We start from the raw sequence: 24,833 nt of genomic DNA, 5'->3' as shown, positions 1-24,833 counted from the left end.
ATATATATATATACACACACACACACACACACACACACACACACACACACACACAAAGTTCTATGTCATCATGATTCATCATAACTTTTGGAATCTTTGATATACTTTGTGTTGTTATTGTTTAGATAAGCCCATCTTTATTTGCTCTTTGAAAATAAAAGATTTGTTGATTGTCAAAAATAATAAATTACTTAATTACTAATATATTCAACAGTGGCAGCCTTAAAACAGATAGACAATACAGTAAAACGTGGTAGATTTCTGAGTACCAAGTCAAAGCGTTAGAAGGAGACATGTATTAGCAAGCGAGTTTATTTTTCCCTGGGCAGAAGGGGCATAAATCTTTTGTTGCTTGGAACAGACATGCATACAAAACACAATGTTTATATAACAGGAAAAAGAAAAGAAATTTAAAACATAGAATTGTATGTTTGGTCACAAAAGGAGAAAAAAACAGGAATTCAACAACTTCCAGCTGCTGTTAAAGATGGACAAGATAAACTAACACTGTGTTTCAGAGGGAGAAATAAAAGCACTGGCATAAGTAAATTGTTCACACTGAAATTTAATTCAGTCTTGAGGATAAAACATAAAATAGAAATTTACGATATTGCTGTAATAAAAGAATATTGGATTGTGAAATAGAACCATGATCAGTTCAATTTGACTGGATATCAAAGAGTTGATTTCATCAATCCAGAGCCCTCCTGAGTACCAATGTGAGTTAAGAGAATGCTGGTGATTGCAGAGCAAAAGGACAAATGGTTGCAGTTTAATGGCAGCTCTACTGCGCGTCTATGGAATGAGCTGATCACTACGATCTATTGGGGCTCAGGCTCAAAGATCCAGGATGACTACAAACTGCAGCTGATAACTGCGCGCTGACTTTACAGCAGCATGCATTTCACAATTACGTTTTCTCTTCTGGCATCATGGCCAGCCAGTTGATCCAACTGTGCTCCACCTATAGACATGTTCTTTCATAGCAAGTGTTGTGAGATTAGATGAGCTTTACAGAACTTGGGCAAAAGCTCCATTGAACCCGATGAGAAACTGAAGCACACTATGTTTACAGCTGCTACAACGCTGAAGTTTCCAGTTTAAAATGTTACATTACAGAGCTGCTGTAGCTAACCGTTGTTATAGCTAACTGAAACTGGGCAGGTTCTAAACAGCAAGAACAACAAGAACAACAAGAACAACAAACTGCCACCGTGCAAACATTTGGTTGATTACACAAAAACTACAAATAATCTATCCTAAATGTGTTACTTTCCACACATGCAAAAAAATTTCAGGTGAATAACTCCAAATTTAAGTGCTTTGACAAAAACTGTGTTGTGTGCTACAGTTTTTTTATTAGGTTAAATGGGATTTTTGTTTTGCAACAGGATCTATGAAAGAACGCATCTGTGGGTGGAGCATGGATTGATCAATTATGAAGTAAACATTAATTTTTCTGCCCATGTCTTTGTGTACAGAACATGGTAGCACTGGCAGCAGTGCCACCTGGTGGTTATGGGGTTTTAATGTCGGCACTGCGGCGTTTCAGCTTCTCTGGGTTGTGGGAGGCCATTTGGGAGAAATCCCTAAAGATATCATGGTACGTCTCATCACCTGCAGAAAGAGAGAGAGAGTGAAGGAGGCAGAGACAGAGAAAGGTGAGGTGATGGGGGGGGATTATAAGGAGATGGGAAGGGTTACATTTAGTTTCATTCAAAATGATATTTCCAACAGACATATATACCAAACATATCTTCTGCATCTCTTTCCTTTAGTCTTAGCGATCTAATCTGAAAGTTAAATTAGCATAGTAATTGAAGTTTTAAAAAAAGTGAGCGCTAATACATTACTCTAGACACTTAAAACCAATGCACACCTCAGCTTCTCATTACACCAAATCTAATGTGTGCTTTGTGTATCACACACTTGATTCCTTCCATCCCTTTTGTAAATCTCTCTTGTATGCATTCTATTAATATACACAATTAAGGATTATTAAGGAAAATCATCCGCTTATATTCTTGTAATGACATGCACACATTTAGACACAGATACAGACACAAATAGAACAATATACAGTACTGTGCAAAAGTCAGAAAGCACCCATCTTTTTCTGAGGATATTAGATATAAAAATTATCCACTTTGATAAGGAAGGAGAAAGTCAAAGGAAAATAAGTAGGAAAAATAATTTCCAAAACCAGAGTTCACAAAATGTAAAGATATGGAGAAAGTGGGACTCAGAATATAGACCAATATAGATTTGGCCTAGACCACCAAACCTGTCACCATCAGATATCCAGTACTTAAAGCTTTCATCTTTGAGAGAGAAGAGAAAATCAAGCTCCACTCTCGCTTCAGATCTGAAAAAAATCCATAGCTGTTTCCTTTCTTCTACTGTTAGAAGATGACTGAACACTTTGAGTCTGAAAGGAAGTGTAGCTGTCAAGAAGCTGTTACTGAGAAAAGGAAATAGAGAATTTGCCAATCATACTAAGAAGCTACTGGTGTTCTCAGAACATTGGACTGACAATCCCAGAGCCCAGACCTCATCATCACTGAATGTCTTTGAGATTACTGGTATTGTCAGAAGCAGAAAAAACAACCAACTTTTAAGACTGAACTTGAAAGTGAAAAATATCCCTGCAGAAATCAAGTCTCCTGAAAGGAATGGAAGCTGTAATAAAGGCAAAGGGTGAACACACTAAATACTTAACAATGTTAGATTTTCCTATGTAATGTGCATATTTTATGATTTTCTTCCAGATATTTAAAAATTAATTACTTGCACTTAATAGCTGTTTTGACTGGAAATTAAATACATGAAGAGTGGTCTCTGACTTTACACAGTACCGTACACACAACCACAAACACACAAAAAAAGTCAGGTTTACTTGATTTCTCAGGCTCACACTATACTGAGCAACAGTCAGGTTTTAAAAAAACAATCTGAGTGAAATTTCCTATTCCATAAATGATAGACTGAAGGGTTAAAAAAGTTCAGAACAGCAGAATGAAAGGACTAGAGGAATATTTTGGATTTTAAGCAATATTAGTATCAGAAAAATTTTGTAAGTAAAAGCAGGGATTTGCACCCAAGCACTGCAACAGAACCTTTATGTTCCTTTTCCTTCTCTCCTAAAACACTGGAATGCAGGTCAGACTAAAGTCATTATGGGTGGTACGAAATGTGAGTGGAAATGTTCAGAGTGTGGGTAAAAGTGTTAGTCTTGCTTTTACACATGAGCTGATAGGAGATGAGGAAAAGGAAGTGAAGGCAAGGCAGCTTGCCAGATCGATTACCTGTGACACGCAGCGCAGACGACACACACTGCAAGCAGTGGACACTTGGCCGTCCATCTCAGGACACACAAAACACACATACACCCACAATCAGCAACATAGACACAGAGACACTGACATAGGAACAAGCTGCCATAATGAAGCTCCTCAGCGAACAACTGATGCAAAAGACAAGAGCACTGCGAGTCAGCACAACTGACACAGAATGAGTGCTAATTATACTGAAAATATTACACACACTCCACAACCACAGAGCAACTGCTTTGAATTTGAAAATTCTGTACCAGTTGGTAAAAGAAAACTCCCCATGAATGCCAAAATGTACCTAAGTGAAATGACTAATAATCAAAAAAAGCTTAACTTTTTTTTTCAATCTGTGATACCATCTGACACCAGAGATCCCATAAGTCTTTCTCTATTCTTCTAGCATTTAACCACATAATTACTTATGTACATATGCACAAGATATTAAAATATACATATCAATACACTTTACATTATATTACATTACACTACATTACTTTAAACAATGGCAGTACAAATAATGCCTATTCTGACTCACTGGAGTTTGCTCTGTTGAAGTGTTTGTGGGATTATACATATTTGAATTATATTGCACATATCCACTAAAGAACCACTGACTCCATATCTACTTAGTTGCCTGTCACATTGAAATAGGCCATCTATTCGTTCTGCCCTCCCAAGGTCCAACCACTAAGGTGGTTCTTAAACGCCTGAAAGCTTTTCTTGGTCTGACCAATCAGATCCCCAGACCCACCCCCACCAGCACAACCCTCGGAGTGACCTGATTGGGCGAAGCCGTCCATCTCTCGCATCTCTTTGTTCATCTTGGCTATTCGAAGGCTGTGAATAAAAGGCATCAGATACTGGTGAGTCAGGTTCTCAACAGTTTCCTCTTATTTCTTGTAATAGCATGCTTTGGTAGAAGCTGCCCTTTAATGCCAATCTCAGATCAGTGATACAGTATATTGTAATAGGTAACCCCTGAAGGCCAGAGCGCCTGACAAACAACTCGCCTAAATGCTGTTCTAGAATGTTCTCCTCCATTTACGCTATTCTACAAGGTTCTCCCAAGTTCACACTAGTTATTAGGCTTGTCAGATTGGAACAGGCATAAAGCCATTGGCCAAGATTAAGGCATTAAGGCATTAACCCAACAAAACACCGACATTCTAACATTGGCAACGGTTTAGAAATAGATGTAATGTAAATGGGGAGAACATTCTAGAACAATGAGAATGGGGAAGAACAACTAAAAACACTGTGAATGAAGAGAACATCCCAGAGTCTTCCCACATTTTGGGATTATTGGTTCTTGCTGGATCAGTGTGCTCTGGCCTTTACAATGTTAGTCAGTCCCTTTTGTATCCCTCACTTTTCCCACTCACTCACAGTGTAACGATGTCAGCGTTGGCGCTATCTACAGCTATGCTGATCGGGTCTTTTTGGTGGATATCCTTTGCATTGTAGTCCGCTCCTCTCTTCAGAAACAGACACACCAGCCTGCCACAACACACACACATAGGTCAAACAGAAGGATCAGTGTACTTTAGTTTAATTACAGCCTTTTTTCACAAATCTGTTCTTTTAAATTCCAGTATACTGCAGCATGTGTGTACCCTGTATGTCCCAGTATAGTAGCATGGTGTAAGGGTCCTCTTCCAATAGAGTCCACCTGGTTAACATTAGCGCCATTCTGCAGTAGGAACTCACACGCTGCCAGGGAATTCTGTAAAGCAGAAGACACATTAAGACCCTCACTTAAAGCCTGGGTGATATGGTTAAGTGAGTATGTACAATGACTGACAAGAAACCATCATGTTTACATATATTCCCCTGTTTGGCATGCAGCAGTTTAGCCCAGCACATTCACACCAAAGTAATTAGAGTGTTTCAGCTCAGACTGCTTTTTGAGTGAGGCACAATTACAGGGCAACCAATTAGAACATGGGGGTATGGCAGGGGTAGGGATATAATTGATGGTGCAAATTTTTTAACAAGAAAATATTGTGATATTGATTTTTTGACACTGACCAGTCCCCCATTTTGTTGCTGTCCAAATGAAGAAAAAAAAAAATCACTTGGAATAAAACCTCTTTGAATCAACTTACATTGAAATTACAGAATGTTTTTGCCTTTTCCTGTAAAGTTACTATGTTGGAGATTATTTTGTTTCTCTTTGGACAGTGATGATCAGTAATACCTGACATACACACACATACGCACACAGCCACTGTCATTTCGCAACGGGTTTTTCCTTTTTTATTTTTTTGTAGCATTTAAAAACATCAGCTGACCTTTACATCACATGAACTTTTTATGTTGAACAGACCAAAAGAAATGGCACAAAATTATTTGGAATGCGATTAGATTAGCATATATTACAGCTAAGTATTTCAGACCTGCAATGTTTTGTTACCAGACCAATAATATGTATGTAAACAGACACCAACAAAGTCAACAGTACAACAAACACGTTCACACTGGTCAAATGTCAGTACTTCTTCCTGTTACAACACGAATGCAGAGTGGCTTTCTCTGCTCTGCTTATGATGCTGACACCACAAAACACACAAATACGCACATACAGCTCTCACACACACTCACCACGGTAGCGGCCTGTATGAGTGGTGTTTTGCTGTCCTCGGCTACATTAACCCAGTTGACGTCAGCTCCGTGTGCCAGAGCGTCGGCCATGACAGGGAAGTGCTGAAGTGCTGCAGAACGATAGAGCAGAGCGCCGGGGTGAAGACCGCTCAAATCTTCCTCCTCTTCATCATCTGCACACAAACACACAGAGAGCAGAGGGTGAGGGTGCATGTGGAGTAGAAGGACTCTACATCTACATGACATGTCATCACTGTGTTCAACAACATATTACACAGGATCACAACATGTACATTTCACATATAGATCCATATATGCTGATAGAAACATATGTGTGTTTACATCTGTATTTTCACGTATTTTACATTTTTACATGGTAACGAACAATATTTTCACAACTAGTCAAACATTTGGACACAACTACTCACAGAACAGGTTTTCTTTTTGTTCAGTATTTTATTTTCCACATTTTGTAATAATAATGAAGACATCATGTGGAACTGTAAACATTGTGCAAAAAACATAGTTTGCAAAATTACTCAGAACACTGGCTGCACCGAAAACCATACATGGTTTTGGACAATTAAAGGGTGCCTATTATGCTCATTTTCATAATTTTATTTTTGGGGTCTATCTGGAACAGATTTACTTGATTCAATGTTCCAAAAGCACATTCATCTTCACCCTCTGTCTGAAACACTCTGTTAGAGCTCCTATGTCTTTAAGCCCCACCTCCTGATGAGCCCAGTGTACTCTGAATGGTAAGCTCACCCACTTCGATACTCCATTATGTATTTCAGGTGGAATGTGGGGCTGGTTGTGATAAATCATTTTCATAAGCAAGACACAAACAGATACTGTATGTGTAAATTTACTGCATCTTCAGTATTTTTATGTATGTGTGTGTGTTTGTATGTGTGTTTGTGTGTGTCTGTATGACCTTTGTGAGAGTCAATGCTGTTCTTCATTATTTCACTTGGGTTCAGGCCTGCAAAAGACATCAAATGACATTAATTCAGTTTGTGTGTTTATTTCAAGGCCAACAAAAACGATCACAGATCTGTTACTGTTCCACCACGCATATAGATTATGTCTTGCATGTCCAGTGTTTGTGACTATGTTTTGTTGATAGGCAAAACTCTGCAGGACACACATAACACAAGTGCAGTGGATCCATGTACAGTTATATTGTATACAGTCTGCACAAGTGCATGCGTGTATATATATATATATATATATATATACATACCTGTGAGGCGTGGCAGGGTGGCCCTGCTGGGTTTGGGTTTGAGTACAGGACGTGTGCCCGGTTTCTCTTGAGTGGTTGCTCTGTTACGGCGTGCACTGGAGCGACGCAGGGGTGGGGCACGGCCTGTTTCAGGAAGCTTGTGAATAAATTTCTTCTCCACGTATTTCGAACGAATCCATGACTCCTTATCCTGCCTGAGGAAAGACAGAACAATGTAGTATTTTATTCAGTAACACAGACTGTTACTGTTTCTTGCTTTCGAATAAAACAAACATTCAAACCCAAAAATCCTCTAAAGCTTAAGGCCATTAATAAGATTATTCACTTCCAGAATAGCATTTTTTGCTCACATCTCAGTTGCAATTTTCAAGTCACAGAATGCAGCAATACTGAGTTTTATTTGGCTTCTTAAAATACAAAGCTGCCCACATGCCTTAATGTGAGGGATTAGATGATAAAGGCCAAGTCATTCATGGACATGTAGTTCAATAACCAGTGTGTTAATTTGTGTGAATGATTTCCTGTCTCATTTCATTTCACAACATAAGCAGAATGCATTTTATATGATCATACATAAACATACAGCACAGCATAAGCAACCGCAATACCAACAACCATGTTACCTGTCATTCATCTTTGAGATGCATGTAGGGGAAGAAAGGATAAGGAAGTTACAACAAAACTGTAACAGCATTTAATAAAGTGAGAAGTGGTAATCCAGTGTCTGTTGAGAAAAGCATGTGTAATTCCAGTGTGGAGACAGCAGAGGGCAGTGTATAGGAATCTTCCATAAATAAAACCATGAACCTTTCTCAAAGACTTGGTTTGCATTGTGTAAAAAATGTACATGTAAAACAGACTCATTACGAGCATTTACACATGTGTCTCGGAGGTGAAAGGTGAGAAAATGACAGCATCCCCTCCTACCTGGGACTTGAGGCGTGTGGTTTCTTTATGGTGATCTCATCAATGCGCGCCTCATAGATCCGGTTAATGGCAGTGTTTCCTAACTCACACATCAGCTAGACAGAGAGAGTGAGAGTGAGGAATAGAAAAAGGGAGAGATGAGAGAGAAAAAAGAGCAAGAGAAAGAGAGAGAGAGAAAGAGATACAAAGAAGAAACAGAGAGCAAGAGAAGGAAGGAAGGATCAGTGAGACAGACAAAAGGAGCAAGACAAGAATGAAGGAATAGAGAGAAGGAGAGAGATGCATGTAATAAGGGGAGAATAGAAGGAGTGAGTCAATGGTGCAAGAGTGTAAATAACAAAGGTCACGTCTAAATTATCAATATAAAACTGTCAGATGTCCAAATGAAAAACAGATAAAGAGAGGGGGTTATTTTTACTTTGATGAGTTCTGGCTCCCAGGAGTCCAGAGTTAGAGAGCGGACTTTAGAAAAGTGGACACCCAGACTCCTACACAGACAGAAGAGAAAGGTGTGTGAATGTTACAGCAGTCAACATGTAGATCTCTGACCTGACAGGGATCTGATTCAGATTCTTCAGGAAACGATTCACATCTTCACAAAATCTTGAATTTTCACCACAACATGATTGAATTTTATCATTTTGGTAACAATTCAGAATTGTTCTTAAATTGTCATGTTCAGGTCAAAATATCAGTGCATATTTCATTGAATATCATTCAATAATACCAACTAGATCTCATGCTAACATTCAATCACACATCTCATTTTTTTTTTGGTGTTTTGTTTTTAGCACCTCCTACATAGCACTATTCATGTGTGTGTGTGTGTGTGTGTTACCTGTGAATTCCAGAGCAGGTGATACAGAGTGTTATTCCCAGGTTAATCGAAGCCCAGTCTGGTCCTGGTTCTCCACAGTCGCAACAGTGTCCGTTCCCCGGGATAGCCTGCACCTCCTCCAGTGCCTTACAGCCTGAATCCTGCTGCTCCCCACCAACCAAGTTCACACTGCCCGCTGACACTGAGCTACAGCGCTCTCTCTGAAATACACACACACACACACACACAAACATCAGACAAGTAAATACATTCAGTGAGAAGCACAAATGTTGTGACAGTGAAAGAGGTACTGAAACATATTCATTTATTCAAAACCATGTTTGAATAGCATAATTTGTTGTACTTAGACCCCCAACTTTAGATGAACATAAATATTGACACATTTAAAGAATATTAAATGCAGCAGCTGGTGTAATGCGGTGGGTAACTCTGCTACCCTCCATGCAAGACACTGGGGTTCGATTCTCTGCCTGGGCAAACACACCATGCTATATGAATAGGAGTCACTGGACAAGACTCGTAATGCTACATTCACCTCTGTAACAAGACTAAACTGTATGTTGCTCTGGTTAACGCATACATGTAAAATTACTGTTTGGTTATGTTCCTCTTACTGAATTGGGTCTGCAACTTGACATTACCAGACTCTTATTATGTTCCTTTGAGATACTCTGCTCAGCCTTAAGCAAAAAAAAAAAATCAATTCCACTTATTAAGTCAGTCAGCTTCAGTCTTCAACAACTGATCACATGTGCTCCTGCTTTGCTGGAATGAAAACCTGCAGCCTTATCGTCCAATTGTGGATAAAACTGGACACGCCTGTTTTAGAATACATACAAAAAACTACTCGAAAATACAAGCTTTCTGCACATATTCATCTTCTGATTTGGAACAAAAACGTCCAAAAAGAAAACAAACTGAACTTCATTGTCACAAAACTTTTACAATGAGCAATGTACCAATATGGGCCGATGCCAAAAGGCGACATTCTTTATGTACATATATGCCAATGGGGACACATCAACATTTACAAAACATAGAAATTAGGTCCACCTGGATTAGCTTTACAGAGAATATTCATTAGCACAGTAGCCCAGCTACACCACAGCGATCTGCTCCTCTAGAGAACAATAAATACATCATCAAATCAAGTCTAATTATCTGTCCAGTGCTGAGAGACCATTTTTAAAGAAACTGTCGGTTGACGTTGATATGATTTCAATGTCACGTGCATCCAATTACAATGCATACAATTCCCTCCTTTTCACTGTACAACAACATAATTCCATAATTCCATGTTTAAATCCACGTAAAAAAAAACAAAACAAAAAAAAAACACAAGCTACATGCTCATGCTCAGTGGTTCCAGGTATTTAGCTGTGTGCGGGTGTTATGCTGTATCTTTAGTACACAAGCAAGTGTAACACTCGTATGTTTAGGTGTGTGTGCGTCTTACAGGGCTGAGCGTGTCTTCTCTCCTCTCCTGAAATGCCGAGGCAATGCTGTTCTGCACAGCACTCATCCAGCCTTGCTGTTGTCGCTCTGAATCTGCTTGCAACAGACAGCTCCTAAACACACACACACACACCCACGCATTGCTTAGAGACACTGAACTAGGCACAATTCATATTTCATGTACTGTTTGTGTCATTTTTGCAGCTTAGGTAACACTTATTTATAAAACTTACAAATATTTAGTTCATTCACAATATATCAATGCCAGCAAGCACACACATCACACATTCAGTACGTGCAAAAGTCAGAGACCATCCTTCATTTATTTAATTTCCAGTCAAACAGCATTTAAGGACAAATTATTCCTTTTGAAGGAAAAAAAGCACAGAAGCCTTAACAACAAAATCTAGAGAGACTTGTGTTAGATTTTTAAAAACAAAATCTGGAGGGATATTTTTCCGCAACTTTACAATTCCATCTTAAAAGTTGCATTTTCTTCTACTCACAATGCAAGTATTCCCAAATGCTTTCAATGATGTTGAGGTCTGGATTCTGGGGTGGTCAGTCCACTGTTCTGTGAACACCAGCAGTTCTTTGTCCGATTTACATTTAATCTTTTTTTTTGTAGGTCTGAAGCAAGAGTGGAGTTTGATTTTTTTCATTTCTCTACCTTAAATATGAAAGCTTTAATTTCTGTTTGTTAGAGGTCCAACTTTTTCTGTCTCTTTAATCATTGTAAAGTCCAGTTTTGGAAACTCTTGTTTTTTCACTTAGTTTCTTTTGAGTTTCCATTTCCTTATGCAAGTAGAATAAATTATATATAATCTCCTAAGAAATATCTCCTGAAAAAAGTTGTACTTAATGGCTGATTTGATGGAAACTAAATAACTGAAGGTGGTGTCTGACTTTTGCACAGTACTGCACACACACCCCCTCTATCCCTCACTCACTTGGAGGGTGAGACGACCTCAAAGCAGAATCTTCTGTCCTGCTCAGCGCAGGGCTTCACGGTGCAGAGCCGCAAGTCTTCCACTACCACTGTCGGCTGCTCCTGGAAGATAATGACACAAACGGTGAATGTCTGTGTGTAGGCCTATGTGTGTGTGAGTAACTGAGAGAGATTGTGCATTGTTCTAAAGGTTTTTAAATCATGTGATGCTCACTTTGTATTTCTTTTGGTAGACCAGCTGGTTTTTCTGAATTGAGAACCACCGCCTGCAGCAAAGACACAAACCCATGCACACACACGCACACGCACACACACACACACGCACACACGCACACACGCACACACACAGTCCAAAACCACAAAATTAATGCAATCAAGTAAGCCATTGTTACTCACAATAGCAGCAGCTATCTTTGGGCCAAAGAATGACAGAAAGACCACATGGCTAATGAAATGCATTTAATTTAAAATCAGGGAATATAAGGACAGGGCTTTATTACATTTATTTGTAAAAACAAAAACCACAAATACACAAATGAGTGACATCATGGATGGAAAAAGAATCACTTTAAAATGAGAGTGACAATTAAAATAAAGAGCTAAAGGGAAAGAGTGAAATGAAGGGAAGGAGAGGGAAGTGTGGCACCTGCTCCATGTTTTGAAGGCGTTGCTCGCTCTTTTGTACAGGTAGCCCTCCATCACGATGCCACTGGGTGCATCTGGACTGAAGTCCATGATCAAGTCGTCATAAGATACGTCCTGATAATGGAATTGTAAATATGTCACCATGACACCAGACACTTAACATAGGATGACATACTGCTTAGTCTGTGTGTTTTTGTGTGTACATGTGAGAATCACCTTTTTCTTGATTGCAGCATGTCTCTGTTCCATGTCTCTTTTCTCTCTAGCAGAATTCAAAACTAGTTGAGTGTGCTGAGGAGAGATTAAGAGAGAAAGAGAGAGGGTTAAACAGACATCGTCTTAATCTATCTGCATATTAGGTCACCCATGTGAAAAGCCTTCTTGCCTCTAAATGCTGCTGTTATCTGTTTGCCCCAGTCACTAAATATTGCTGTTCTTTTTGCTTTACCCCTGAATATTGCTATTATTTTTGTCTCAGCCTCTGAATATTTCTATTACATTTGCTTTACCCTCTAAATATTACTATTATTTTTGCCTCAGCCTCTGAATATTGCTATTATTAATGCCCTAACCCCCAAACATCATTTTTATTTTTGCCTTAGCTTTAACTATTGCTATCATTTTTCCCTCTAACTATTGCTCTTTTTTGTCCTATCCTCTAAATACTGCTATCAAAAGTATTGCTATTATATTTCCCTCTGCTTCTGAATATCACTTTTATTTCTGCCTCTGTATAATTGCTTAAAATCAATTTGGAGTCCATATTCAGCAGCAGGTCAAAGTGCATGGAATTCAAGACTTCCTTGAATAAAACAGGAAGCAGGAAATGTTGGCGCTTGACCAGTTTCCTGTCCAGAAGTCCAGAATGTAGGTCAACACGTTTATCCAAGTCTAATTGCTCTATTTTCTCCCCTCCTCTCTCTCTCTCGAGGTTCAACTCTATTTTGGTATGCCAAAAATTTTATGTCAGATTTGTTTTTTTCAACATGGTAAGCACAGTTTCTACTGGGAGAGAGCATCAAATCCTCATTCATTCTGTGTTTTCTGGCTTCGAGTATCACCTAAAACAATCTCTTTATGTTCCCTACTTCTGTCACCTCAGCAATGCTTTAACATAAATATGAAGATGTCTCTTCTTTCTTTCTTTCCTGCACATTGCACACTGTCTTTGAGTTCACTCTTTTGCTCTCTAGGCTTCCAATCAATTATGATGTTTTTAAAGCCATGTACGTCTGAAAGATCAAGCGCTTTGGTATAATCCTTTCACTCAGTCTGTCACCATTTCCTGTGCATGCAGGAAGTTTTGTAGCAGGTTTTGTGGCTTTCACAGGCCAGTAGAAGGTGACTGTGTTTCCTGTCTCAAACGGCTCACTTGTTAGATAACCATAACAGAAAACTTTACTAAAAGCTTAATGTCCAACCTGAGGTTCTGAAACTAAAGGTTGCTAAGATAAAGGTTTATACAGAATCTTTTATAAATAAGACATAATATAATATTTTTTAAATGTATAGTCAAAGATTACAATATTCATTTAATATACTTATAAGGAAACATTGCACATAGCCAATAATGCCATACAATTCCTTTAAAAGCTGAAATAAACGCTGAAATATATGGCAAGCACACCCAAAAAAACAGACACGTGACTAGCAGTGTGATGCGCACTGTTTCCTGTTGCTGCTCTAAGGCTGGCAGCTTCCTGTCATGATAGTTGCCCCGTGGACTGTCCCTGTGCCGTTTATATTCCCTAAAAATATGAGGAGGAAAATGGGAGTGCTTCAAAAAAATCTCTTTAATCTCTTTACAATCTCTCTACCCTATAACAAATTAACAGATAAATACATCATTGTTTACATTTGTAGTCTGGTTCCCTTGGTCTGGACCAAAGCAGAAAATGACACATTGTTGGATTTTGGTTGTGGTTCACTAAATAGTAACACTGACATATTTGGCATCTAAGCAATAGATCAAAAGTCGTATGGGTTAAAAAAAATGTATAATATACATTTGGCAACAATAACTGGGATAACACCCAACAAACTCTCTGAACCATGTTGTCCTCTGGTGTAGCTGAGCTTGTGAGTTTTATGTCTTATTTTATTGGCCTTGTGATATTCAAGAGCAATAAGCTATGAAAGGCCATGTGGTATTGTGATTTTTCCATGACAAAGTGGGGTCTGCGTTGCATTCAAACTTCAGGAGATTGCATCCATACCCTCAGGGGGTCTTCGTCCACTTTTCTGGTGTGCACCAGAGTTTGAATGACAGTATTCTCACTTGTTCTAACAAACCACACTAACAGACCAATTGTACCAGATCTTTTTTTATGAAACCAAACCTGCCAAGTGGGAATGTGCCCTAAATCAACCCTGTAACTCTTTTGCCTGTCTCTTTATTTATTCTTTCTTTCATTATACCCCTATTTCCCTTCTTTCAGGCCAAGGCCAGTTTATCTCTCTCTCACCTCGTCGCTGAGCTGCCTGCGGTACTCTTCGAGTTCTGTGAGGGACTGGTGGCCCTGCTGGAAGAACAGAGCCTGGGCCTCCATCAGGGAGAGCATCTGTTACAAACACACACACACACGAGAGAGAGAGAGAGAGAGAGAGAGAGAGAGAGAGAGAGAGAGAGAGAGAGAGAGAGAGAGAGAGAGAGAGAGAGGGAGAAAGAAAAGAGAGTGTTCTGAGGAATCAGATTTTTTTTCTTCCTTGGCCAGTTTTGGTTCCTATTTAGAAACCATTACATACGTGATTATTACATAAAGACACGTACCGCCATCAGTATTTCAGTCTTCTTCTTGGACTCAATAACATTGATCTAGTTCAAAAAGGGAGAGTGAGAGACACAAACTAAGCAAATGGGGAGAGATAGAGTGCAAGATAATGAGAGACACAAAATAAATGCCTCTTTGCTAAGAACGGTTGTGGCTGCTGGTCTTACGGTATTTTTAACTGTGAGCGTACAGCCAGAGGCAGCTTCTGCTGAATTTGACCACAGTGCAGTCCTAAAACAGAGGTGAGAACACTTCTGCTGCTGCAACGTACCTGGGCCTCTGCTTTCTTCTGCCCTTCTGATGACTATTAAGTTTGATGTGTGAATGGGGAGGGTTGTGGTACTCAAACCGTAGCCATTTTTTCCCTTAGACTGCTCGCTTGTGTGCATAGTGCATGAACATGTGTAAAGGCACCAATTATAGCATGTGCCTAAGTGCATGTGTGTGTGCGCATGTGTGTACCTGCAGTACATAGTCCAGAGCCTCTGATCTGAAGACTCTGCGGGCATTCAACAGAGACAGGCTGGCCTCCTCTACTTCATGCTGTTTACCCCGTGGAGCCTGAGCATTCCTCCCCAACGCTGTCTCCAGAGTCTCACTACTGCGTTCAAACTCCTTACGTACATCTTTAAAGCGCTTCACATCCCTGAGACACACAGAGATAGAAAATAATGTAATGCACATTTGAAATATTAATTTAGAAAGGGGTTTCTATGTTACAAAACAGCTGATTTATCAGTAATTAGCTGAACCTGAAGCATTTTCAGTAATAGGAGTCCTGTTTGAATTGGCCTTATAGTAATGATAACAAAATCTGCGCTGTGTTGTTTTCGTTACCAAGTGTGGTGCATGTTGCGTAACACTGAGGTCACCATGCAGGATTTGACTTTTTAATCTGCGATATCTGTGATAATTTGGGGAAATGACACAGATACCTTGCCCTGTATAAATTGGCTTGTCGAATCCCTTGAAGGGCCCATATTCTACATTTTTCTTGCATTTCTCTTGCAATCCTCCATTGTGACTGGCTGCCCTGTATTGTGGTTCCTTCAAAAAGCAGTCCACACTAAAACATTGGGTGTATGAAGAATACATGTGTTGTTGGAAGTAAATGTGTTGTTTTTTGTGACATCACAAAAACAATGAATTCAAAATGGGTAGTTTCTACAGGCTGGTTTACATATATGGACTTTATAGACTGGGGAATACATGGTATGTTTACATACTACATTAAGCTCTTTTATTAAAAAAAAAAGTTAGGAAAATGTGGTTTTCCATGACATGGACCCTTTAAAAGGACATAACAGAACCTCCATGTAAAACTAATCCAGCTCCAATAGCAGTGCTTTAATCTGAGATGAATGATGCATATAGTTCTTGGTCAAAAAAAATGTACCAGTTAAAACTGGTGAAGATTACACAGAAGGAGCTACATGAACACTCTTCACTGAAATCCCTCCCAAACCAGCAACATAGATTCAGCTTTCTTCAGTTAGTGAAATCCATGTTCTGCTGTAAGTTTCAGCTAAAGTTTTGGGAGCCATCCCACATTTTATTTGAGTATTATTGAAAAGAACAGTTACTGGAACTCACTCCTTCACAAAACTGTGCAACTTCATTCTCACCGACTTCTGTGTGGTTTCAATGAGCTCCTGTCAGGAAAGAGACAGTTACAAAAAGACAGAGGAAAAAAGTGAGCACAGAGAGACACATCTCGAGACAGGGAGGGAATATTTCTTGGTTACCATCAGCAACAGTGAAAAGGATTAATGTGTGGTGTCTGGACTAACCTCATGAGCATTGAGAATGATGGACAACTTCTTGGAGAACTTTTCTAAACAGTCCTGCAGGAGAGACCCAGGCAGACATTAACCTCATTAAACACTTGTACATTCTCACACACAACAGCTTCATTATTCAATGCCCCACACACAAGCACTCACACAAAAAAAATGATCTCAAAATTCATATCTTCATTGTTACACTTCCCTGTCTATGGCTTTGTTCGATACCATGAACTGCAGGTCGCACTGGTCTACAGGCAAACTGTACCGGCCAAACATGTGGTCATAATCGTCACTTTTTCAAGTTCCTCTTCACATTAATAATAATGAGTGATCACATCCTATTATCTATCTGTGGGTTAGACTGTGTAGCTAAGTGATTTTGTGATTTCACAAAAACCAATGCATTTACAAATATCCACCTGTTCACCCTACAGTAGTTTTGCTCTGTCCATTCATGCTGAAATCACAAGTGGTGTTTCTGCCAGTCTGCAGGGCAGCAAACCAGGACAGAGGTCATTTATAAAAAATTAACAAAAACAGCCATTAACAAAATTAACAAATTAACAGAATGATCATGCAATGACTGCTTTTGATACATAAACCCACCCAAACATCATAAGTGGACCCCAGAGAAAAAAATAAGAAAATTTAGGATATGGACCTTCGGTTGGTGGTTGTTTGTATGGAGGCAATTCATATGTCATTCAATAAGACTCCAGAATAATCTGTCATTTCCAATTAGTGCAAAATATTACTGTTTGATTTGCGAGAGCGCTACTCTGTGACATCTGAACACTAAATAGTGAACAACATAATGTAGAGTGAATACAGAATACAGTAGATAGTTAATGAAGACACAATACGTGATTATATTATTAGTTATATTTGAAATGTGCTCCATTTCCAAATAACAGGGCTGATTTCACAGCCATGGCTGTGTCTCTATATGATCTCTTCACTTATAAATCAAGGCTATACCTAAAAACAATGATGTCTCTAAATGTGTATTGATTCTGCTCACCCCCATAGTTTTGTCTTCAGAACAGTGGTGCCCCAGCTCCCTGAGCCCATTCACAAAGCTCTTACTGTGCTGGCAGTATGTACGGCCTGCCTCCAGCATGGAGTTACACTGCTTCACCAACTGTACACAAACAGAAACATACAGACATGCATACAAAAATTTCTGACCTTAGCGATCCGCAGTACCTCTGCGGACATATGATCTTAATAGTACCTTTACATGAGTCCTAAGGAGGAAGTTTGGAACCCCTGTTTATCTTTACTGAGGTCAGAATTGAGAATATTTGGTGGACTGCTGAAGGGGAATTGGACCCGAGTGGTTAAAAGCCATTGATCTGGTGATTCCTCTTTCCAGTTCCTCTGAACACAGCCTGAATACTACCTCTCTTCATTAAACTCTCCCAGTGGGAGTTCTCAGAGATGAACAAGAGGAAGAATGGCACTTCTCCTCTCAAAATGAGTATGACTAAGGCTCCAAATACGTGATGCGAAGAAGAAAAAATGAGTAGCGATCACATATTCAATGCCATTCTCATAAAAGAACAACAAATTGAAAAAACTAGTTATAGCACTGGGGCATAGAGTGAGGTGACACTTTTTTTTTATTTGTTTTGTTTTGTTGTGGTTGTTGTTGTTGTTGTTGTTATTTAAAACTTTACTTCCAGTGCATATAGCCACTTCAAATTTAAAATGACAATATCTTTGTCTGACTTTCTACTTATAAATATGAACAAAAAAAGTAAAAAAGTAAGTATTCATAAGTAAAAAACTGAGACATGTTTAAAAAAATCAAACCGACTGAAAAAAGTATATACACTATATAAAATGTACATATAAGTAAAGGTTAAAAATAAAAAGATTAATGCTGCAAAAACAAAAAAAGTTCTCGTGTGAATTGCTTTTGGTGTCATCTTAAAAGACGTCACCCTTGGTGTTGAGGCTTGCACATCAGGTGCAATCAGGGTGAAGGTGAAGGAGCTTTTTAGAGACAACATTATTAAACAACACTCAAATGGAAAAAGCAACAGATCCATGGCAAAGACCTTAAACATCTCTGTCAGTACAACCGGTTCAATAATATGCAAGTGGAAAGTTCACAGAAACAAAACTAATTGTCCTCAGGCAGAGGCACCACGCACAATTTCACTCAGATGGTAAGTAATAAAGAAGGTAAAAGAGCAGGAAAAAAACAGCAGTTACTCGAAAAGAGTTGCACGACAACTTAAAAGCTCTGCTAAACAAAGATGCTCTGAGATGTGCACCTACAATTTGTACATGAGCATTCAGACAAATCAGACTCTTCTGGAATAATGTACTCATCAGACAAGTCAAAAATAAAACTGTCTGGCAACAATTCAGCTTGTTATGTTCGGTTAAGTAAAGGTTATGATCCCAAGAACACCACACCTACAGTGAAATATGAAGGAGGAAGCATCTTGATATCGGGCTGCTTCTCTGCAAACAGTAAAAGGGCATTAAACGTCATTGAAGGAGGCATAAATGCACCTGGACATATCAAGGGAGAATTAAATATTATCGGCCAAGAAGGGGGAGAAGATGTTTCAACAAGACAATGACCCCAAACATATAAATAATATAACACTGGTTTCGCTGAAGGATTTTTAAGTTGTGGGACCCTCAAAACTTTGAGGAACTGAAGATTGTTTGTTGAGAGGAATAGGAAAGCTGAACAAAAGATCAAAGCTGTAACTGTCAACATAAGCTTTGCAACAAAGTACTAATGTTATTCATTTGTGATGTCGTTTCTTATCAAGTTTCCCCATCAATTTTCATTCTTAAATATACCTTTTTTGTGATTATGAATACATACTTTCTGGTCAAGAACAAAGTTAACAATACATTGTGTATATATTTGAAGTGGATGTGCACTGAAGTAAATAACAAACAAAAGTGTCTTAAAAGTAATACACAGTAATGGCACAGAGTACCAGCACAGGTTTATTGACTTCATGTAAACGTAAGCATCATCAGGCAGCATTATTATATTTGGACAATATTATTATATAGAGTTTTATCAATATTGCTCAGCAGTAACTGGTTCTAGGTAATGTTATGTCTCTCTTACCTTCTCGAGACGTGTCTCCAGTTCATTCACATCCCCCTCCACATCCTCAATGGCTGCCCTGATAACAGTAAATTCTTGTGAATTCAGTCCTGCAGTTATGAGTTCACGGTATCCAGATGCAGTCCTGGAGGTCTGGTGATTTCCTTGCTTAACTCACTACTAGGTGTGCTAGAGCAGGGAAACCACCAAACTCCAGGTCCAGAACTGGACACCACTTTCTCAGACTATTCTAAGAACATTCTCAGGATTTGCAATTGATGAAGGTCATGCTGTCCAAAAGTTTATGTTGATTTTAGCATGGTAATTCAATACAAAGGTTTTACAGCACTGTGCAAAAGTCAGAGACCGCTCTTCATCTCTAATTTCCAGTCAAACACAGCAAATAGGTACAAGTTATTTATTTTTCATCATCAGGAAAAAGCAGAAAATATTTAACAGAAAATTAAATGAATCCTCAACATCTAAATATGATATTAATTAATTCAGTATTTAGTATGTCCACCCTTTGCCTTTATTGCAACTTCCATTCTTTTTGCTTTCAGTTTTTCAAATAAATCTGCAGGGATATTTTTTTACACCTCCAAAGTTCTGTCTTAGAAAATTGGTTACATTTTCTGTTTCTCAAAATTCAAGTAATTCCACACATTCAGTGATGCTGAAGCCTGGGTACTGGGGTGGACAGTCCAATGTTCTGAGAAAACCAACTGCTTTTCTGTTTGACTAGCTTCTTTTTTGTCTGTTTCCTTCCTTCAGTAAGGGCTTCTTGACAGCTACACATCTTTATAGACCCATAGTGTTGAGTCTTCTCACAGGATTGACAGAAATACCTGTGGATTTTTTTCAGATCTGAAACAAAAGTAGAGCTTGATTTTCTCCTCTCTCTCAAAGATGAAAGGTTTATGTTCTGTTTATCTGATGGTGACAGTTTTGGTGGTCTACCAGGTCTTGGACGGTTGTTAGGAGTCCCATTTTCCCTATCCTCCTCATATGGATATATTTTTCCCAGGTATTCTAGCTCTATAAATGCAGGTATGACACATTTCTACAGAACTCACTCTTTCTATCGGTCGATCACTGAAGAGAATGTATTCTTTTTTTATAGTCATAACCAAAAAAACAAATATGGTAGCTGGAGAGATAAGCTCATTGCCTCCAAGACCAAAAGAAACACTGTAAATTATCCCGTATTTATTTCAGAAATGTTTTTGTATGTATGTCCTTCTAGAAGGTCCCTCTTGTGAAAGGTAATAAAGGAAATTGTAGACATTTATTTCTATGTACACTGATTTTGAGAAAATGTTGTCCAGTAATATGGACGTTTGGATTAGAGTAATAGACTTTGGCATTACAAAATGCAATCATTCAAGATTTTTGTTTATTTTGTTAAAAGTAGAATCTAATGTTTGCTTAGGAGTGACAGCAGATGATGATCTATGAATTTGGGGACAATATTGTTTTTTAGTGATTTCGAATGATTTCACTGTCCAGTGTACTGGACATTTGAATTAGACAAAAAATCTCACATGAAAATGAATATATTTCTTATCCTAACTAAACAACTTCTGTGTTTCAGAAATGTTATTTCTAAGACACTGGGCTAGCATATAAAAGGCATGTGATATGTGCAATATTACATGTAAGTCTATGTAATACGTAATATAGCTTATATAATGTTTTTTCACTTTTTTCCCCATCAATGACCTCAATTGTTTCAACCATTTGTTCATTCTAGATTTGGTCCTTTAAATGAGTGAATATGCTTTGTGTTAAAAAGCTCTTTGTTTATGATTATTATTATGACATAAAATGATTATGAAAATTATTCTATATTTTAAAAGCCATGCATGCATAAGTCCAAGTAGTTCCAAGAATCCAGAAACTTTTTCATGCAACTGTACATACAGTAAACAGAGGAAAAGTTAATGCTTGCTTTGTGTTGTATGTTGGTGATAATAAATACGTCCATTTCTCCTCAACCTCTCACATTTCATGCGGGGCACATGAGCCTAAATATCCAGTATACTTGACACGGTATATTATGTTTCAACAAACAAACAAAAAATCACGTATTATATTAAGTTAAGGAACATATTTCATAACAAGACACTGTTTGTTTTTAAAGTGACCAGTCCTGGGAATGAGGAGGCTATATCTTAATATATTTCTTAACCCCAGTCATGAAAACTTCTGTTCTTTCACTTTTTTAATTTTTATTTTCTCCTTTCTTATGCAAGTTCATTGTCTTTTATCTAAATCAAATCAAAATATCTACTAAATCATGACTAACTTGTACTTTATGGCCATTTTTGACTGGAAATTAAATGAATGAAGGGTGCTGTCCTACTTCTACACAGTACTGTAACTCGCCAGCGTTGCTCCATTTTGATGCTTTGTAATTGATGCATTTCTGACTGTAGCACATCAGCTTGAGCTGTTTGAGCCCATCACATTTTTCCTACAAACTTCTATCTTAGATCATTTTCTCTCTCTTTCTCCCTCACTGACACACAAACTTTGCTTAGGCAATTCAGTAATTAAAGCTTGCACAACTCCTTGCTCGACAAACAGATTGCACATGTACTTGGTAAATCAAGAATGGTTGCCATGTTTGTGTCTCCATGCGTAACAGTGTATATGAGTTATTTAGAATCTCCTCTCATCTATCTTACGCATGTGTTTTTGAGAGTGTGATGCATGTTCACTGACAACGCGCAAGTCTTGCGGCTTCCGCTAGGCCTCTGAGCAGATAGAGAGAGAGAAGGAAAAGACTTGAAGATGAACAGAAGCAGGTAGAGAGAGAACAGTAGAAAAACAGAAGAAGGAGATTTGGTTATTTTTCTTCTCTCTGCAATGCACAGATATATACAGAAAAAGGTGGAGGAAAGAGGCCCAAGGCAAATCTATAATAGAAAGAATATTTTTGCAATGAGCAAACTGTCATTAGTGTAAAACGACCCAACTGCTGGACAATTTCTACATAATAATTATTGTGAGTGACTGAGCCTGTTGGTTTGTGTGTCTGCTGTGCTTGTGAGAGACTTAACGTTTCCGTAGTGATCCACCCCTGAACACACGCTTCCTGTCTCATGTTTATCATGTTGGTATCGTCTCACTTCCTGACTCTGCACCCCCCCCTCCCCCGCTCGCACCCCACCGTTGCTTAGCAACGGGAGGCAGCAGTGGAAAGTGAACTGGACATGGACTGTGCTTATGTCCAAGGCCTCTTTTTCCACCTTCTCTCAAACACTATCTCCATCGTTTCATTCTCCTGCGCCTGTGCGAGGTACTGTAAATGCTAGGGTGGTTCTTGGTCACCAGGGACAGAACGCAAGGCAGCCGCATATCTAACACTACTGTGCATGCAGACAGAGATAAGCAAAGATGCAGAGAGAGACAGAGAGAGAAAGAGAAAGCATGTGAGAGAGAGAAAGCAAGTGAGAGAGAGAAAGAAAGAGAGAAAGAAAGCATATGCATGCATTTAGCTATGTGTATATTTCTGGCTGGCTGTGGCCTAGTTCTGTAACCCACTCCACCCCCCTTCTCTAACTGTGTCGGAACTGCTACATACAGCCTGAGAACACACACTCAAACTTTCCACCCTGTTAGTCCACCAGGCAAGAAAAAAAGAGAGCAAGAGAAAGAGAGAGAGAAAGAGAGACACTATAAGCAAGAGTCAGCAAAACTAAACTGAACAAACAGATAGAAAATATATAGAAAAACAGATAGAAAGCCCTAATATTAAAAAGAAATTAGAAAAGCTAATGTCACAGTGACTCCTTTGTGGCCTGGCAGACATACAGCCACACCCAGAACGACACCACCCCAGTATTAGATCTTTCCAAAGTCAGATAAAAATGCCTTTTTCTCTGAACCTATAATTTGACTAAGCAGGGCTAAGCAGGATTTGCCTCAGTTCTGCTCCCCCATCTGTAAAATTACACTCTCAGAAGGAGAAGTCTTGTTTCTTAGTTAACAATTACCATCTTTCACAATACATTAAGAACAACGAGGTCCTCCCTCACGAAAAACACCCTACTTAAACTGGCAAGCGTTTAAGCTCTAGATGTCTTCCCCTCCCCTTCCCTGTCATCAGTGCTGATTCAATCCTTGTCCTCCGGATCCCATTCATTCCATCCATTCCTCTAAACACACGCACAGTTTCCAGCTCGACTCAGCACAGCTTTAATTCTCGAAGACAAGTTAATATCAGTGCTGCGGCCTATTAAGTTTTCCCTCATCAGATTTCTGCTTAAATGCGCAAATATCTGGCAACTTTAGTCATGCCGTGCTAAGGTCAAGGTCTGCGGTCAGAACCTGAAGGGTGTTACTAGTGTTAGGAGCAGAGAGCGCTGATAATCAGCTGACAGATCTGGGCTAACATAAGAGAGTAACCAGACATTTTTACCAGCCCAATGACTTTGTGTGCAGCAGGCTAACAGTGGAGGCGGTTAGACTCATAGCTTACCTGAACCTGGGGGAGTCTTTCAGGCACTCTTCGAAGTCCAGTTTCACGGTCATCTTGACATTAGAAACGTACAATTTACACGAACAGTATTATTACTCCGCTTTGACTCATGGAAGTGCGCAAAAAGGTGAGCGAATCTCTGGCGTCCCCTCTTTGTCCCGTGTCTCACACCGAGCAGGCTAATAAGCAGCTAAACAGCGTCCAAAACTCTGGTCTTCATCATCGCAGTAAATCAAATAATGACATTCACTTCACCTCACGGGCTCGTTCTGAACCTGTGGCGCGGCGCCTCAGCAGAAAAGTTCATACTTTCAGAAACCGGTCCTTGTCCTGGAGTTCCACTAATCCACTAATCCGAAAATTAAAATCACGGCATATGTACACGTATAAAATGCCAATAATAAATACAATGAAAAAAGGAGAGCGGGGTTTGTGCCAACGTTACTTCAGCGTGTGTTCCTTCTACTTCTTCCTATCCAGCGCGCGAGCTCATCAGTCGCACGCTCCGCCTCTCCTCACAACTTTTTACCTTTATATCTTCTTCGTGTAGCCTTTTTTATATGATTAAACCTTGCTAGGGAAGTAATGGCTCCTCAGGGAATTAGTTTATGTCACCGGACACGCTTCTCTTTCCTGTCTCTTGTTGTCTCTTGTGCCTCCTCAGCCGTTGGTCCACCTCCCCCCAGTGGAGTTTTTCTACCACCTGTA

At 39.1% G+C, this 24,833-nt stretch overlaps 1 protein-coding gene across 1 annotated transcript; it reads right to left on the bottom strand.

Moving 5' to 3' along the window:
• Nucleotides 1-286: 286 nt before the first annotated feature.
• acap1 (ArfGAP with coiled-coil, ankyrin repeat and PH domains 1) lies at nucleotides 287-24,816 on the bottom strand. The gene is made up of 23 exons (XM_036596430.1): nucleotides 24,126-24,816; nucleotides 19,661-19,718; nucleotides 17,576-17,695; nucleotides 16,558-16,611; nucleotides 16,361-16,419; nucleotides 15,230-15,413; nucleotides 14,767-14,811; nucleotides 14,462-14,557; nucleotides 12,213-12,287; nucleotides 11,998-12,110; nucleotides 11,566-11,617; nucleotides 11,353-11,453; nucleotides 10,404-10,515; nucleotides 8,948-9,147; nucleotides 8,528-8,597; nucleotides 8,110-8,204; nucleotides 7,183-7,376; nucleotides 6,874-6,921; nucleotides 5,934-6,106; nucleotides 4,946-5,055; nucleotides 4,719-4,829; nucleotides 4,111-4,169; nucleotides 287-1,617 (listed from the first exon to the last, which is right to left on the bottom strand). Exons 1-23 carry the CDS (start codon nucleotides 24,176-24,178, stop codon nucleotides 1,517-1,519), a joined length of 2,283 nt encoding a protein of 760 aa, XP_036452323.1. The 5' UTR covers nucleotides 24,179-24,816; the 3' UTR covers nucleotides 287-1,516.
• Nucleotides 24,817-24,833: the final 17 nt, after the last annotated feature.

This window comes from Colossoma macropomum, unplaced genomic scaffold (assembly GCF_904425465.1).
Source record: "Colossoma macropomum unplaced genomic scaffold, Colossoma_macropomum, whole genome shotgun sequence".
Lineage (NCBI taxonomy): Eukaryota > Metazoa > Chordata > Actinopteri > Characiformes > Serrasalmidae > Colossoma > Colossoma macropomum.
Note: the sequence above shows the minus strand (reverse complement) of the source record. Positions and strands in the feature narration are given on the sequence as shown.